Here is a 17,127-nt window from a genome sequence, read left to right on the forward strand (position 1 = left end):
ATTTTAACCCATGAATTTTAAATTCAACTGCTGATGATGCAGTTTATACTAATTTTATATATATATCCACTTCATTCGAAATATATCATACAGGACTGCCATATTTTCTTATTTTTCATTTTGCTCGTTGACTTTGTATTTAACATCTCATATACTTCATTTGCTACCTTTTGCTCTATAATTATTCTGAACAGGTGAACAGATGACCTAAACTGAACCTACGACGAAGCCATCCCTGTTCTCCGTTAAACAATACTGAATATTTAATTAATTAAGTGCGAAATAAAATCCATTTACTGACGTTGATTTACGACGTATTATATTAACTACGAAACGGATTGTGTAATAACGCTGTTGAAGTTATTCTCGCGAACGATGTTAAAATATCTGTCCGTACTGACAACCGGGCATCTTAACATTAGCCTTTCATGTTTCTACTGAAGTGGTACAAGATTTTACGCTATTTAGTCGATGTAGAAACAAACGTTTTTTCTGAACCTAAAGGGATCACTTGGTTCATTTTGAAGTGCCCTGGGGTAGTGTTTCGTGTTTAAACATCAACTACAGGAGGACATTACTTGTACTAACCATGTTTGATAACTTTCGACAAGACAAAGCAAGAAAAAGTAGCTAACATTGACGATAGAGAACAAGGCGATGACGAATTCCAAAAGACCGTCTAATAATCATCATACTGTGTTCAAAATAAATTTTATTTGACGATTACATTAATTTTACTCTTGTATTTTCGCAAATTGCCGACTCGTTTTTTTCTTTCAATTATTAAAATACAAAATCGTTTAACAAAATATTTCGAGATAAATTTATAGTATAAACAGGTCGGAAAGGATCTCTCTGTCTAATACCACGATTTATTTAGAAGCGTTCATTATTCAGGTTCGTAGAAACTAGTTTTGTGGTAAGATGATAAATAGTACTGTATAAATCAGGTGTTGTGATATTATTGAAGATTTTCTTTTGGAAGGATTTACATTTATCTAAACACTTATCGATGGCAAAAACGCAAGGAAGTTCAACTGACAAGAACGTGCTGGACTTAGGAACAGAATTCCAGAACAATGGAATATTAGAAAAGAAACCAAACTGGGTGAATCTGGCCCAGCTGGATGGTCCTTCAGAAGATTCTTTGACAAACAGATTTCTCTATAAGGTACTATTTTCATATTGCAATTGCAAATTTGAGCTGTCAATAACGTAAGCTTTGTGTGTGATAACACATGCATTATAAATGCAAATCTAAACTTTAATGTATGTTTTTAGATATTTTAGGAATATTTCGTGTGTAATAGTGTCAAGTTTTATTATTTGTAACTAAGGAAAATTCATCCAAAACATATGATGTTTATTTCTTGCATGCCGGACAGGCCTTTTCGGTGTTTTCGCAGATGCTGGACTCGCATCGCGGGTGTAAGATGGCTCTCGTGTGATTGAATGTGTAAATTCGTACGATACTATATATTATATAAATATTGCATTCCTGAGAGGGTGATATGAAAAATGTTCACCGCGAGATATATGAATATCGGCCGAGGCGCCAGCCGAGGTCTATATTCATATTTCGAGGGGTGAACATTTTTCATATCACCCTTTCAGGAATGCAATATTTATTTTATTATACCGAAAGATTTTAAGGGTCAAAACATTTACTGGAAAATCAACACATTTATTTATTTAACATTAAAAATTAATTACTAACCAAATAATGAAGACAGAATTAAAGAGTCTTTACTTGCTTGTTAGCACTCATAATTTGTGGCGACTTTGCTGACTTTTTGATATATTTAGCCGAGACGTTACCATATATAGAGTACTTATTCTAATATTTCAACATTGTATCAATCAGTAGCATTCGATAAACGGCGATAACTTTCTTTTTCTAAACGAAACATATAAGTGTGAGCACTCATTTCTTAATTAGATCATTTCCAATCTCTTAGTGGTAGTTTCGTTTCAATATTTGATGAAAAGTTGTTTTCGAAATATTTTGCACGTAGCATAAAAAATCAAATTCAGCCGGGTTCGCACATGCAAGAGCAACAGAAAAGGGTTATTTAATCCTAAAATATAATTATATAAGCGCCTCGTCTGAAAGTTTATCGACCCAGTCTTTTAATCAATGCGAAAGTATCAATCTCTCAACCGGTGATATGAAAAAATAATATCACATGCGCAGAAAAGCAAAATAACGCTGTTGCGCATGTGATATGAAATTATGGATCATATCACCTGCGCAGAAATCGAAAATAACGATTTTGCGCATGAGTTATAAAATACTGGGGAATATGATATATTATTCAAGTTAAACTAACGGGAAATTTGCATTGGACATTTATATGAGGCATAATAAAACAGAATAGCGCTTAACAGAAAAACATTCGTTTTATTCTAGTTCTTCTTTTATATAAAGAATACGGCATGCAAGGAACTAACTCTATTACTGGTTGTAGATGTGGACGGAAATCGGCTGTAAAAAAATTATCGCAGCAGAACCACATTTACTCTCAAGCCAAATATTTCAATCCGCACCTTCAACTAGTGAAATATTCTTATAATGCATTCATGGTTTTGTATTTTTGTACGAAAAAAAGGCATCTTTCCACGTTTTCTTATGTCAGTCCTATTATGTAATTACTTTCCTGCCAGTACAACACAGAAGTGTTCAGAGTATCCCAGTAGTTCAATCATATACTGTTCTTACAGCAATTAAACTATTGATACAACACTCAAAAAAATTAAATTCTCCGAAAGACGAAATATGAAAGAGTACAAACAAGAACAGAAAAAATAATTTAGACTCGGATAGCATTACAAATGTATTTGATTATTTTAAGTTGAAGTGAAACAATGAACATTCTTACAAATCATGCTTTTTATAAATGATGAAGTTATTGGAAAGAGCGAGCAAAACTCATTCACATTTATAGTTAGGGAAAAATTCAGTTTATTTCCAAAATAAACAAATGGAACACCAACTAGAGCAAAATTAAAATTTTGCTCATTAATACAGATTATTACCATATTAACCAGAATTTACACAATTACCGTTATAAAGGTTTTAACGTTTTAATTACACGAGATAATGGTGCTGTTGCCAGCTGTAGATATGAATTTTGATTTAATTAAATCTTATTATTAATGCTTTTAGAATCTTAAATGTCAAGTCTTGTCTGCAAAGTTTTACGTAATTCTTTCTTACAGTATATAAAAAAGTCTTATTTTTCAGTACTGAAAAGTATGCAAGACTTGTCAGTGTGATTGTTTACATAATGCATTATGACACATTGACGAATATATTTTTGTTATTTCATTTTATGATTAAAATAGCCAGAAAATGTAGGTCTTTCCTTAATTATCATTATTCAGGACAAAAACTAAAAAAAACAACAAAAAAAAAACATGCCCGTATCAGCTTCCTTACTGCTACCGAATCCCTTGGACAGATATAACCACAGTCTGCCAAAAAAGAGTAGTGTGCTTCTCAGAGCATATAAGGTAGAGCTACAAACTGTCTACTAATCGGATATAATATGAGCCGTGCCATGGGAAAACCAACATAGTGGGTTTGCGACCAGCATGGATCCAGACCAGCCTGCGCATCCGCGCAGTCTGGTCAGGATCCATGCTGTTCGCTAACAGTTTCTCCAATTCCAATAGGCTTTAAAAGCGAACAGCATGGAGCCTGACCAGACTGCGCGGATGCGCAGGCTGGTCTGGATCCATGCTGGTCGCAAACCCACTATGTTGGTTTTCCCATGGCACGGCTCATATGTTTCTTACATGAAAGTTCAAACACTGCAGGTTCTGACATTGTGGCTACAATTTCATAGTTTATCTTTTCATGAATTTTATTATATTCATTTGTATATATTTATGGCGATGGACACAGTATAATGATTATGCCTTTATTTACTTTAAGTCTTGTAATCTTGGTACTAAACGCATTTCATAAAATATAATTTTACCATCTAATAAGCTCAATCTGAACATCATTACGGCATTATGTTTACATACTGCATATTCACATATTTCCTATTTGTCGATGTGTTTCACTTCGGAAATAAAAACATACCTCAGATATTAAGTAAGACAATGAATTGACGGCATGTACAAATCTTGCAGAGTAAAACATGACAATAGAAACGAGATTAAACGTTTTTGTTCGCATTCTCATATTATTTAATATATATTCACATGGAATGTTATAGGTGTACATATTTTAGTAAAAACTATAGGAAATGTGTGTATGTTTGCGTTTTGTTTCACTTGCACGGGAGTCTTCTTCATAGACTTAATTTATGAATTGCTTTCCCATTTCTTTACGTGCCATTTTACTGGTGTCTTTCGTCATTCACGGCATAGGAGATGCCATATAACAACATAGAATCTAAATGTTACGAATTTGCATCAATATTTTATAATTCCATAGTTTATTGTATCGTTCTGAATGGCTGTTTACAAATACAATCCCTGTATATATCAGTATGACGCAGTATCAATTAGTTTTGCATAAATTTTATTACGTCTGTCGTGTATCTTTTATATGCGTCACTCATTCAGTTCATCAAATTCTGCTTGGACTATTTACGAGTACTGGTTTCCTGTTTATGCGTTAAACACTAAATTGCAATATTAATATTTCTTTTCAGAATTTTAATTATTTCAAGTAAACCCGATTGAGGTTAATTACAAGTCCATATTTATGTTGAAACATTAGTTCGACTAAGAAATAATATATCCCAAACAGTGAATTGTCGTTGAATAAAATCATTGTCTGGAGTTTAGATGTGGAGGAATTATATCACGAGGGCGCAACCCGAATGATATAACAATACGCATATAAACGACAACAAATGATTTTATTCACGCGCAAATCACTGTCTGTGATATATTATTTCGATTCTAACACGTTATCAAGGATTATTATATACGTCCTTGCTGATATCCATTAAATATTTGCCTGATTTATTTTCCAGCGTGCCGCTATGCCGTCTAACGCCATGACGTAATAATTGTGACGTCAGAAGATGAATTGTTGAATAATAACACACAGTTTTCAGTCTTCTTTGTTTAATAGATAAACAAACCGGGCCGTGTTAGAATTACATTGTTCCCCTGAATTCGCAAGCGAAAGTAAAGAAAAATCGACATGAATATTGCATTTGCTACAACAAAAAATAAAATTTTTAACTGTTGTGTTTATTTATCATTTCAATATTTGTTCCAACCTTAACGAACTTCCAATTATTCGATATTAACTAAAATAGCTTTTGTTCTGTTATTTTTATTATTATAATCATTTCTATTCATTATAGTTTTGTCATTTTAAACGAGTTCCAAAATAACGACAGACTTAAAGAAGTCTAAAATAATTTTATAACTGTTTCTTATTGTAAAAGTAGCAGCATGTGATATATTTAGACTGTACCCATCCGAAAAACATACTGACTTGACTATCGGCTATCTTTTCTGTACTTCTTTGTTTGATTATGCCTGTGACAGTATTTTCAAATTTAAGACTTACTGTGATTGGAAATGCTAGAGTGAAACTTACGAAATAATGAAAATGCCAGCCATCAGTAAACGAAAGAATGAATATATGAGGCTGCGCACGTGTTTATGATTAAAGGCTCCAAACACATTTGAAAAATGAAGCATATACAAGTAGATATATGAGCCGTGCCATGAGAAAACCAACATAGTGGGTGTGGCATCCGCGCAGTCTGGTCAGGATCCATGCTGTTCGCTTTTAAAGCCTATTGGAATTGGAGAAACTGTTAGCGAACAGCATGGATCCTGACCAGACTGCGCGGATGCGCAGGCTGGTCTGGATCCATGCTGGTCGCATACCCACTATGTTGGTTTTCCCATGGCACGGCTCATATGACAAATGTTGATGTAATGTTATTAATCAATTGATTTCATATAAGCCTTGTTATTTGTCCTAGGTTTGTCGTGTTGACCAAAGGCTGAGGGCCTATAGGACTCCCCGAGGACAAATAACTAGGTCAATATGAGATAATTAGATTAATGATGATATTATTATTCAACTTTCGGATACTGGCTAGAACAACACAATAATTATAAGAGTTACCTTACAGCGATTATGCACATAGGCTATGTGTTGATCAAGATAATACAATCAACCAAGCACATAATATACACCCCATGCCTCGTTTGATTACCATCCAAAGTTGTTAAAGAATTAAAATATGCAAACAGTGATTTGTCATTGAATTAAATCATTGTTTGGAGTTTAGATGCGATGCAACTATACCACGAGGGCGCAGCTAATGCGCATGTAAACGACAATGGTTTTATTCAAGAGCAAATCACTGTTTGTGATAATTGTATTTTTCCGATGATAAAACGTTATCAAAACATTGTCATATACATCCGTGACGACAACCACCAAATATTTGCCTGTTTTCTGTTGGGTGTCTTTCCCAGCGCGCAGCTTTGCTGTTTTGACGCTAAAAATACGATTGTTGCATAATAATACATAATTTTTAGCCTTCTTTGCTTGATAGGAAAACAAATCAGGTCGTGTTAGAATCGCACTTGTCCTCTCCTTCATGCATAATTCCAGTTATCCTTTTCCTAGCATGTGAATCGTTATTGTAACTGAAAGAATAAGCCGAACTATCAAAATGTCTAAGATAAGTGTCATACGTTTAATTTGTTCAAATTTCAATTTTACCAAGTATTTTCCAGGAAAAATGTATGACAGTGACTTGTTTTAATACGAACTGCACAATCAAAGCAACTGGAAGTATCGTTACGTCAGCTCTAAGTCGTACTTGATTATTACAAGACTTTTTGTTATAAATGTAGTAACTATTGTAACTGTACACGTTTTATTTAAAACAAAATGGCGTCAGCTAAAATTTTAATGGAAGTTACTTCTCCGTACTGGTCCTGTCGTTAGAACCAGTCAAGTGTTGGCTCTGCTTTTTCTTATTGGCCCTTGTTTTCTCATATTGGCTCAGTTGAGTTTGGTATAAACTCAATCTGTTTTATATTATCTGTTGTTTAATTTACCTTGTACCATGTCAAATGTTCCATTGTTGAATAATATTGATATAACATACAACAAGCCTAGCACCGGTGTTTAATAACACCACAGCTGGAACTTTTAAGCAGTAACTATATCTGACATTTACTTTATAAACATATCTCGACCTTTGATAATGTCGCGGAATTTAGATGTCAACAGATTGCCGAGCTTTAATATTATCATTTTATGTTATTACATGACTCATTATATTACATTTAAGAAATAATTTATAGCAAAAGAGTGTTTTAACACTATTTATGCCCGATGGGCGGTTATACGTCGGGCGTAATAATTTCACGAGGACGGAGCCCGAGTGAGATTTTTTGTACGACGTATTACTGCCCGAGCGTATAAATAGTGTTAAAACACGGTTTTGCTATATTTTTTTTCGATTCTAATATCGCCTTAATCTAAAACAGTAGATAAAATATAGTATCGCGCTTTCTTGGTCGCAACAAAACATTGACGTCACCGCACGTTAACGTGACGTCATTCTAGTTTAAGAGTGTCTTAACAGAGAAAAGCATATTAGAATTTATGTTATTACATGACTCATTATATTACATTACTCCTTATATAAATGGCCGGTACATAGTTTGCGTTGTTGACCGGCCTATAGTTTAAAACTAAGTTTTTCTGGGTTAAAACCAGAACTTTGAGAAAAAACATGATAAATTATTTCCGATGTCTTGTTATAAAACATCGTATCTCAATAGCTTTGACTATAGACCAGCAAGCCATATAGTAAGTGTATATCATATGAAAAGTTTGCAGCTTAACATTTCAGAAATTACCTAGCGTTAAGAAATATTCTTTTTGTTGTTTCATTTTAGTTGACACCATTTGTTACAAATATTTTGTGAAAAATTTCATTACCGTTCAGTACAGTAAGATAAGAAAAAACTTGTCAAATCAACAGAAATTGAACACTTCAATTAAAATTTCATTCATTCAATTCAACCCATGATTACTTTTAATGATTTTTAAGCATGTGATGATTGATGATGTTTTATATTACATCGTGACAAAAATACTTATAAAAAATTGTTTATGTTTTACTTGTGAAGTGTAAGTTTTTAATACGTCGCGAATTTTCCAGCGGGATAAAATGCCGTACAACTGCAGAATTAAGCGGGCTAACTGCTTTTAATGACGACAGTGCGAGCATGTTCTAGGTGAATCTGCCCTAAACAATAATAAGAACATAGCATTTATTCAGATAATAGTTAACTGCATTAGTAACTACTGATTTAAATAGAATAAGGAATTTGTTAGCATGTTGTGAAATTTTGCTCCGTGCACATTACTCATGCAACACTTTTAAATACTTGATATAAAATACGAGTCGAGACATTTTGGAATTATTTTTATTGTAATCTCATCCATATAACTATAGTCAAAATTAGTATATTACATACGGACGTACATTATGTACTTGGTCAATCCAATCAGAATTACAAGACTATTAGTTTTGTTTAAACAAGACTATTAGAGCCAGTATGTAAAATTACTACATCTAAATCATTATCAGCCTCAGTTACATTGCGGATGACTTCGTTATCAGTTAAGTTCTCGGTGAATGATCTATGCTTTAGTGATAATAAAGTGTACTTTTCTCCTAAATCCTAAAAATCCTAAAAAACGGACACAGGGAGTGGAGTTTTGTCTTGCAGCTTGCTTAGTCGTGCCTATAATACTTCGGTTCCTAGTGCTCTGACTTCAGACAAGTTGTTGAGTAAATTGGTGTAATTATACTTAAGGTTGATCCTATTTATATGTTTTACTTTATATGATCTAGTATTTTGTCACTAATGTTTGAGCCTTTCTCGGCGGGGAGTTATATTATTTACACTGTTTTGTCTTCCTACCTTATGAAAATTAGGGTAAGTGCGAGGTTGGCATACCCTAAACGCGTTTATTTCTTTTATAAAGATTACTGATCGTTCCAAAGTGGTGCCACTATTTTCAACATTTTTTCTCTATTTGATATTTTATGTAGCGTATATTGTCTTGTTTGTTGTTGGTGTTTCTCTCTCCCCCCCGCCCCCCCCCCCCCCCCCCCCCCCCCCCCCCCCAATCGCCCCCTTGCATTTACGCTCCCCGCACTCCCTCCACTATGAGTGAGGATACATGCCCACCATACGTTTTGCCCCAATGTGTTGTTGTTGTTTTTTCCCTGCTTTTTTGCTCTGTATGCATACGTGCGTGCATACTTGCGTGCATGCCCGTTCGTGTGTTGTGTAGGTGCTTGTTTGCGCTGCTTTAGTTTGCAGTGTAGGGAGAAACGTTTTCAGAACGTGGCTTTCCCTGTTGCATATTTATTGTTTTTTTTCCACTTTCCAAAACACCCCACCCTTTTATCTACCCCTTGCCCCTTTTTTTGTATTTTGTATATAATTAAAATGCACTTCTTTGGTTTTTGAAGCAACTCGTCTGTTTTTCCGTCACAGTTCCTTTTTGTTGCGGGCTTACTTTGGGATGCATGGCTCTATGGCTGCTTTTGCGATGCTCTGTGCGTCCGAGAAATCTATCCTTGTCTTTTAATTTTTAATGAGTATCGAATAGCAATCTTCTATCTTTTTTTGACTGGTCAATTTTTATACACACCTCAAATTTTATAATGTATGTTACTAGATCAGATATGTGAAGAACCTATGCCACAGACATACGATAATCATTGAAAATGTAATTTCAAGGAAAGCTTTAAACCACTGCACGTGGACAACCAGTGAGACGGACATTTTGTTGCATTTTCACTCTGTTTTGTTTGTTTGAGATTCAGAGATTAATAATTTTTATTTTTGAAAAGTGCTTAGAATTTAGGAGTGAAATTTCATATCGGATAGATCAAGTTTTTAAACAGGGTGTCATTCTCACCTGGCCTTTGGGTTGCAAAATCTTTTCCTTCAGCCTGTAAATATAATATCTACAAGAATGGGTAAGTGAAAGTAACAAAAAAGTCAGAAAGAATAGCTTTGATGCTGTCATCATGCTTAGCAAAAGTGTATTTTAAGTTTCAATACATGACCAGCCCTTGAGCGAAAACGAAACAACAAGAGCATTCGAACTTGTATTCCGTCAGACAATACATCAAATACATTGCATTAATTTCGACTTTAATTAACTTCATAAGTACTATTTTAAATAAAATTAAGTATTTGTTGGCATTCATTGCACGATAGTCATATGTCTGTAGTCGTTTTGAAAATTTATTGCCGACTTCTTTTAACATGGCACCATTTTTGTTCCGGTCACACGTTGGTGAAATTTTGGTCTGCGTACATTGATCGTGGAACATATATTTGCCGTTCTTTTTAATGGAACAGAAGAAAATAGAAAGTACAGCCAGTCAGGAAAACTAAATGGTCATTAAACATACAGATATAATCCTTCCCTACTACCCAATGTCTTCCAGGTTTTGAAAGCATTCAAGATTCATTGTAAACAGGTTGGCCAACCCACGTGACTTTTTGATATCGAACACACTGGGAAAATCGCTTGATTCATGTATCATTTTTGTTTGTAATTTACTTGTTACTTAATGGATCTTAATAAAATAAAAAGCGCCGAAGACAGGAATATGAGTGCTTTCCTCGGCACAAAACGTATGTTACTCTTATTCAATACTGTCTCCAAACACTTCGCCCAAATTCCAGAGTGTACGTTATCTACACATGTGGTCCGTTAGAAATCATTTGGGTGTGTTTGTGAAGTGTTTGAGAAAAGTCTCATGAATTTCTGGCAGAGGCTTTATAGCAAGGAAAGCACTCATCTTCGACGCTCGTTGTTAAATTATAAGCAAAAATGTTACCTGAATCGAGCGATTTTCCCCGTGTGTACAAGACCCTGATAAAATTATGACAGTAGCTCGATCTGGGACGCTGTATTCGGCTAGTCTCACGAGGCGCGCAAGCAGCGAGTGTGATCCGTCCTTGCAAAATCAACGAGAGCCGAATACAAAGATCTAGCTACAGTTGTAATGACCCTTTTACTACTTTTGTTTGTTGTTTTGTTATCGAACGAAATCTTAATGGTTTGTCGATGTTAAAATAGAAATGAGTGAATGTTTTATATATGCTGTTATAGAACTGTGTCAGGTTATGCATATTAAATGATACTAGTCCGTCAACATACAATACAAAATGTACAATACGGATTTTTTATGCCTGTTCATATTTACTTGCCAAATACAAGCTGTATCTTTGAAAGAATTTATATAGGTATATAATTAATGCATTTCCAGTTTGGATGTACTTTCGTTGGCTTATTTTTCTATGTCAAAATACATTATGGAATCAGAATTTTGATAATTCGACATATTCAAAATATACCCATACAAACTAGTATCATACTGGGAGAATGAAACACAGCTCAAATGATTTCAATTTTGAAGTCCAAAACTAGACTAACCTTGACAAGGACTGTATTAGATAAAATAAACATGTTTGATCCTCATTAATGTCAACAAACGTTACTTAATTCTGCATCTTGGATAATAAAATCCAAACCAAGTAGACACCATAAAACTACTAAAATAATATAAAAATTCTCTGTTGTTCTTGATGCTCTAAGAAATTGATGAATAATTCATACGTTCATTCAACGTTTAGCAGCGTGATAGAAAAATGAGATGATTTTAAATATTTTGTCATTAATAAATCTGTCTATTTTGTGGCATTTATGATGTTATACGTATAATTATCCGTTGTTCATTTAATAGTATAGAGCGTTGTTGGTTATACCTACTGTCATGTGTATTACAAACGACTGTATAATTAAAGTCATTAAACAAGACATTTCAGCCACTTTGATAGTGCAAACATATTTCTTTGAAAAACTTACATTAAAAAAAAAGATACAGTTTTATCAAAGAGACATTTAATAAGACAACACATGCAGTATATGTGCACGAGTTAATTGCATGAAAACATAATTCATAATATGTTAATGTGCTACAAAAAGCGAAAAAAAAAAGACTGCCTTTCTGTTAATAAATTAATTCTGTGGTACATACATAAGTGTATATATCACTGAAAATTGCCGCAAGACCTCGCTCTTGGTCCTGTGCTAATTTCTGGTCGACGTAAATGGCATTGTTGAAAATCTTCTTAGTAATAGTGATATGTACTAACACTAAATAATAATTATGGACGAATGCATAATAATACAGGTCATGTTTTACCAATCAAATTACCAATCACCATAAGTGAATAACAATCCTCTTGATTTTATTGATCAACACAAACACTGAGGTTTGACATTTTCATCAGATTTAAAATTGCACGAATATATCGATGACGCTCGAACATATCATATACAATGCATGCATTAAAATTTAAATTAAGGAAGACTATACATTTCGGCCTAGTTGGATCACCTGCCATTATACAGTACATAAATATTGTATGAGGCATTTTAACGGAGACCAAAGCTTTTCATCCACCGACTACATACTAACTATTATCTGGTATGGATATGCTTGAGGTAGAAGGTAATGAAATAATTTTCCAAAAGTTTATAAAAATTAGAGAGCACACAGCAACAGTAACAAACAGGTTGACTCTACTTTGCCGCCAAAATGTATATGTCGGCCTTAACCTTACCCGTGACTTGCCTTAGATGATAGTGGACACTATGTTTCTGTTTTTGTAGTGTCATTCCTATCTGCTAAAGTAACCAGTTACACCATTGTTTTAAATTTAAGTTGCATTATATATATTGCATACATATATACACTTCATTTTTAGCTCGACTATTCATAGAATAGTAGAGCTATTGGACTCGCCCATGCGTCGGCGTCCGCGTCCGCGTCCCGATTTGGTTAAGTTTTTGTACGTAAGCTGGTATCTCAGCAACCACTTGCGGGAATGGATTGAAACTTCACACACTTATTCACTGTGATAAACTGACTTACATTGCACAGGTTCCATAACTCTGTTTTGCTTTTATACAAAATTATGCCCCTTTTTTGACTTAGAAATTTTTGGTTAAGGTTTTTGTATGTAAGCTGGTATCTCAGTACTCACTAATGGAAATGGATTGAAACTTCACACACTTGTTCACTGTCATGATCTGACATGCACAAAGCAGGTCCCATAACTTTATTTTGCTTTTTTACAAAATTATGCCCCTTTTTCAACATAGAAATTTTTGGTTAAGTTTTTGTATGTAAGCTGGTTTCTCAGTATCCACTAATGGGAAAGGATTGAAACTTCACACACTTGTTCACTGTCATGATATGACATGCAGTGCAAAGGGTCAATAACTCAACTTTACATTTTCAAAATTATGCCCCTTTTTCAACTTAGGAGTTTTTGGGTTAAATTCTTATATGTAAGCTGGTATCTCAGTACCCACTAATGGGAATGGATTGAAACTTCATACACTTGTCCACTGTCATGAGCTGATAAGCACTATGCAGGTTCCATAACCCTAGTTTACTTTTTTACTAAATTATGCCCCTTTTTCGACTTTCTTATTCATTCAAGCGACAAGGCTGTTAAATAGTCGAGCGTTGCTGTCCTCCGACAGCTCTTGTTTTCTATATATGTCATTAATGTTAAAATAACATTTTACCTGGGGAGGGTCAATTACTCGTGCTGAAGGATCTTGGGAACAACCCATATGCTTTTTATTTTTTGAATATATTTCTCTCCGTACTGTATTTACATGCATATGGGATAAAATATCATTAAAGTAATAAGGTACTACGAACCTTCGAAGGCCGTTTCAAAATAATCAACCAGATTGCCCTAATGTGTAAAATATATATGTCTTGTAATAAATATACAGCGGTTACTATCGACTTATAAAACATGATAATGAAAAAAAGAAAACAATGAAATAAGTATCCGAAAATCAGAATTTCCCTCTCAAAATATACATCTATATTCCTATTGTAAATAGTTTGACACTTTAATTGTATAGGTCGTGTCATTTTATTCATTCATATTTTGTATTTTACCGGGAGCGGATGGTAGAAACTTTATTACGTTAAAAGACGTTTGTCCCCATTGCGTTGTGTTGTCATCATATTCGCAAACGACCTATACTCGCGGGAAACCTCTCCAAAAGACCGCCTGGGGGCCCATATTGGTACTATTTTTAATATATGTTCAGCGTCTTGTCAGAATGATAAGACTTTTGTTACAAAATCAAACAAGCATTATGTTCATTTTTACAATACCGACGCCCGCAATTAGATTGTCTTTGTTCATGCTAGTATGCACTTAACATATTTGGTCATAGATAATTAAGCTGAATATCATAATTATGTCATGAAAAAATTCTTCCACGAAACGATATTTCAAATACTTCAATTAGACACTCCGCTGACAAGAATGCATTGAAGGGGAAATGAAATGTACGTTGTGACATCCTGTCATATGACTGATATGCTGGGTGCTGTTAGTATTATCAGAACAGAACAGAACCGTGAGAGCATTTAACAGCAAAATGCTTTGAAGATAAGCATTTCTCGTCATCAGGACAATTTACAGCATGCAAAAATAAACTATCTAATGCAGGAGAGTGACCCATGCACAGTGCGCCGTATGATAAGCAAGGCAATCTAATTTATGCGTGTATATATATTGCCTATGATAAACAGAATACATGTAGTTCATGTGGAAAGCTACCTTTAACAATAATTCATCATTCAATCCCGCAAACAGTTTCGATGCCGTTTCTCATTTTAAATCATTTATTAGAGAATACAACCAGTCTAGACAGAATGGTCAAATATAATATGTTTAAAAGCGTATTATTTATATAACCTTTATATTGTATCAAACTCTTTTCGGGGGAAATCACATGTATATACTATATTTTGTAAACAAGGCCTATATATGCTATTTAATAAAATATTTATTGGCCATCCTTCACCACACCACACGCCCCCAAAAGGTTTTATACCGGCTCCTTTGGCACAGCATTCTGTAATTTCTCGGACACTTTTTCCTTCAGGTTTTAATATCGACAACGCTTTAGTTTATTTTCACGAATTAAGGTTTATGTAATTGTTAAAAGAGATAGTGCCAGAGACGTTTACACTTTAAGTTAGATTTTATTCTTTTTTTTCCAGCCAGCTTTACGTTTCCATGGCGTTACTGGTGGTCTTTGGGGTCAAGGACTTTCAGACGCAAACTCTGTCACGTCAGAATCTCGTCCACCTAGTTACAGATTTGTCGAGTCTCTTGCATCAAGACAACATGGTGGTGACGGGTGCAGTACCTGTGACGTGGACACGCTCTATAATACCGCGAACATTTCAGCACGATCACCACTTACGCTACGGCGGCGGAACACCGTCGCGGTGATATTGGTAGCGATTGGTCTACTCGCCGCCGTGGCTGCCGTGACTGGAGTTATACTTCACTTCCTACACCCAAAAGGTAAGCTCCTTATCTTACATATCAGCACATGGTTTTGAATAATGTGAACTTCGTGCAAAACAGCAATCAAAGTCTTGTCAATTTGCTTATTTTCAAATAATATATTTTAGAACCAGTGCTGCTTGATATATATCAAATGCAAACACGCACTTCTTTAACGGTGTATTCCAATTTTGGAGAGCATTTCTAAATCCAATGTTTTCTGCACAAAAATAGAAGAAAAAAAACCCAGTTAATCAGTGTGTTTAGCTTGTTTGAGGTCATCATCAGTCGAGGTTGAAAAAACTTAAATGAAGTGATTTTTGTTGTTAAATGGTCGTATCCAGTAACCGAATATTGTCTAATGATAGTCAATTTTGATCTCATTTTGTTAAAATGAATTTGTATTACATTAAATATTCAGGCATTTTGCAAGGCCTGGGTATTCATAATTTCACATTCAATTTTAAAGGCATGTGGAGTCTGCATATAATCATTGTTAAATTAACTGAAGATTATGGTCTAGGTGAATTTTGAAGTCAAAATACAAAGAAAAGTAAACCTTTCTTGAAAAACGACAAAAATATATCAATATATACTAATATGAATAGAAGATTTGTTTCAGTATAGCTTTCAAAAATCTTAGAAACTTGTAGCATAATTGATTATTATACGAGAATGATATTGGCACTAAATCTATCACTCTTACAGTTGTATGTAATTAATTACATATATCACCGTGATACATACAACAATAAATGATCATAGTTTGACATTGAAATATGATAAGTATGTCAGTAAATGCTATATCATCTGTCATGTATGTTTGAAGATTGATAAAAAATGAAAATTTGACAACTAATTTAAATGTTTCGTCTGATTTGTCTGCATATGTGCATAGAACTTCACATAAATTTAGTTCAGAAAAACGTGTCGGTTTTCTATAATATTGTCCTTAACTTAATGTACAAATGCATTAAGCCTTGTATCAAAGTAATAACGGCAAATACGTTGTTTGCTTAAGACACTACTTAATTCACATTTTTAAACATTGTAAGTGAACAGGAGTCTTTTTCAGATTTAGTAAGCTTCATGCCAAGCATGCATGTTTGCAGCACGTTTTTTTACGCGTGATAATCTCAAATCTTCTCCAAAACTTGTCCTTGAGTCAACGTTTTATCGCGAAATTATTATCAAAAAGAATACAGTGTAGTTGAAAAATAGCTTTAGATATATGCACGCCATCCTGACGACGTATAGTTGTATAGATACCAAACTGATAGGAGAAAAGTAAAAACATGACAAGTTACGTGTAATAATATGTATACATGTTTTCTACATCGTGTAAGCACTTAGTATATCAATTTTATATCAGTACGTACTTGTTATTCGAAATGACAAGATATTGTATGTTATATACGCTGTTTAACATTAAAAAATTGTTGCAGTTCTTTAGGATTAATTGCTAGATTGTTTTACACATTCCATTTCAAAGCAGACAGACCTGTAGATGTTTTTCATTTCAACAAACAAAGAAAATATGTTATTTTCAAAACATTCTGCAGCTTAAAAGCATTCAAATATTTTTACTCCATGATGTTGTTTATCTACACACTCGTTAGTCGATTTTTATGATAAAAAATACAAAAACAAATCTTACATTTGATGATTTTAATACAA

The 17,127-nt window shown here is 34.0% G+C and overlaps 1 protein-coding gene across 1 annotated transcript in view; it reads left to right on the top strand.

The window, feature by feature from the left end:
• Window positions 1–373: 373 nt before the first annotated feature.
• LOC123554041 (extracellular matrix-binding protein ebh-like) overlaps window positions 374–17,127 on the top strand; it is a 50,914-nt gene continuing 34,160 nt past the window's right edge. The window contains exons 1-2 of the mRNA XM_053548553.1: window positions 374–1,171; window positions 15,159–15,468. Of these exons, the coding sequence (XP_053404528.1) occupies window positions 1,013–1,171; window positions 15,159–15,468 (469 nt within the window). The 5' untranslated portion in view covers window positions 374–1,012. The remainder of the gene's footprint in view (window positions 1,172–15,158; window positions 15,469–17,127) is intronic.

The sequence above is a fragment of the Mercenaria mercenaria genome, chromosome 7 (assembly GCF_021730395.1).
Source record: "Mercenaria mercenaria strain notata chromosome 7, MADL_Memer_1, whole genome shotgun sequence".
NCBI lineage: Eukaryota > Metazoa > Mollusca > Bivalvia > Venerida > Veneridae > Mercenaria > Mercenaria mercenaria.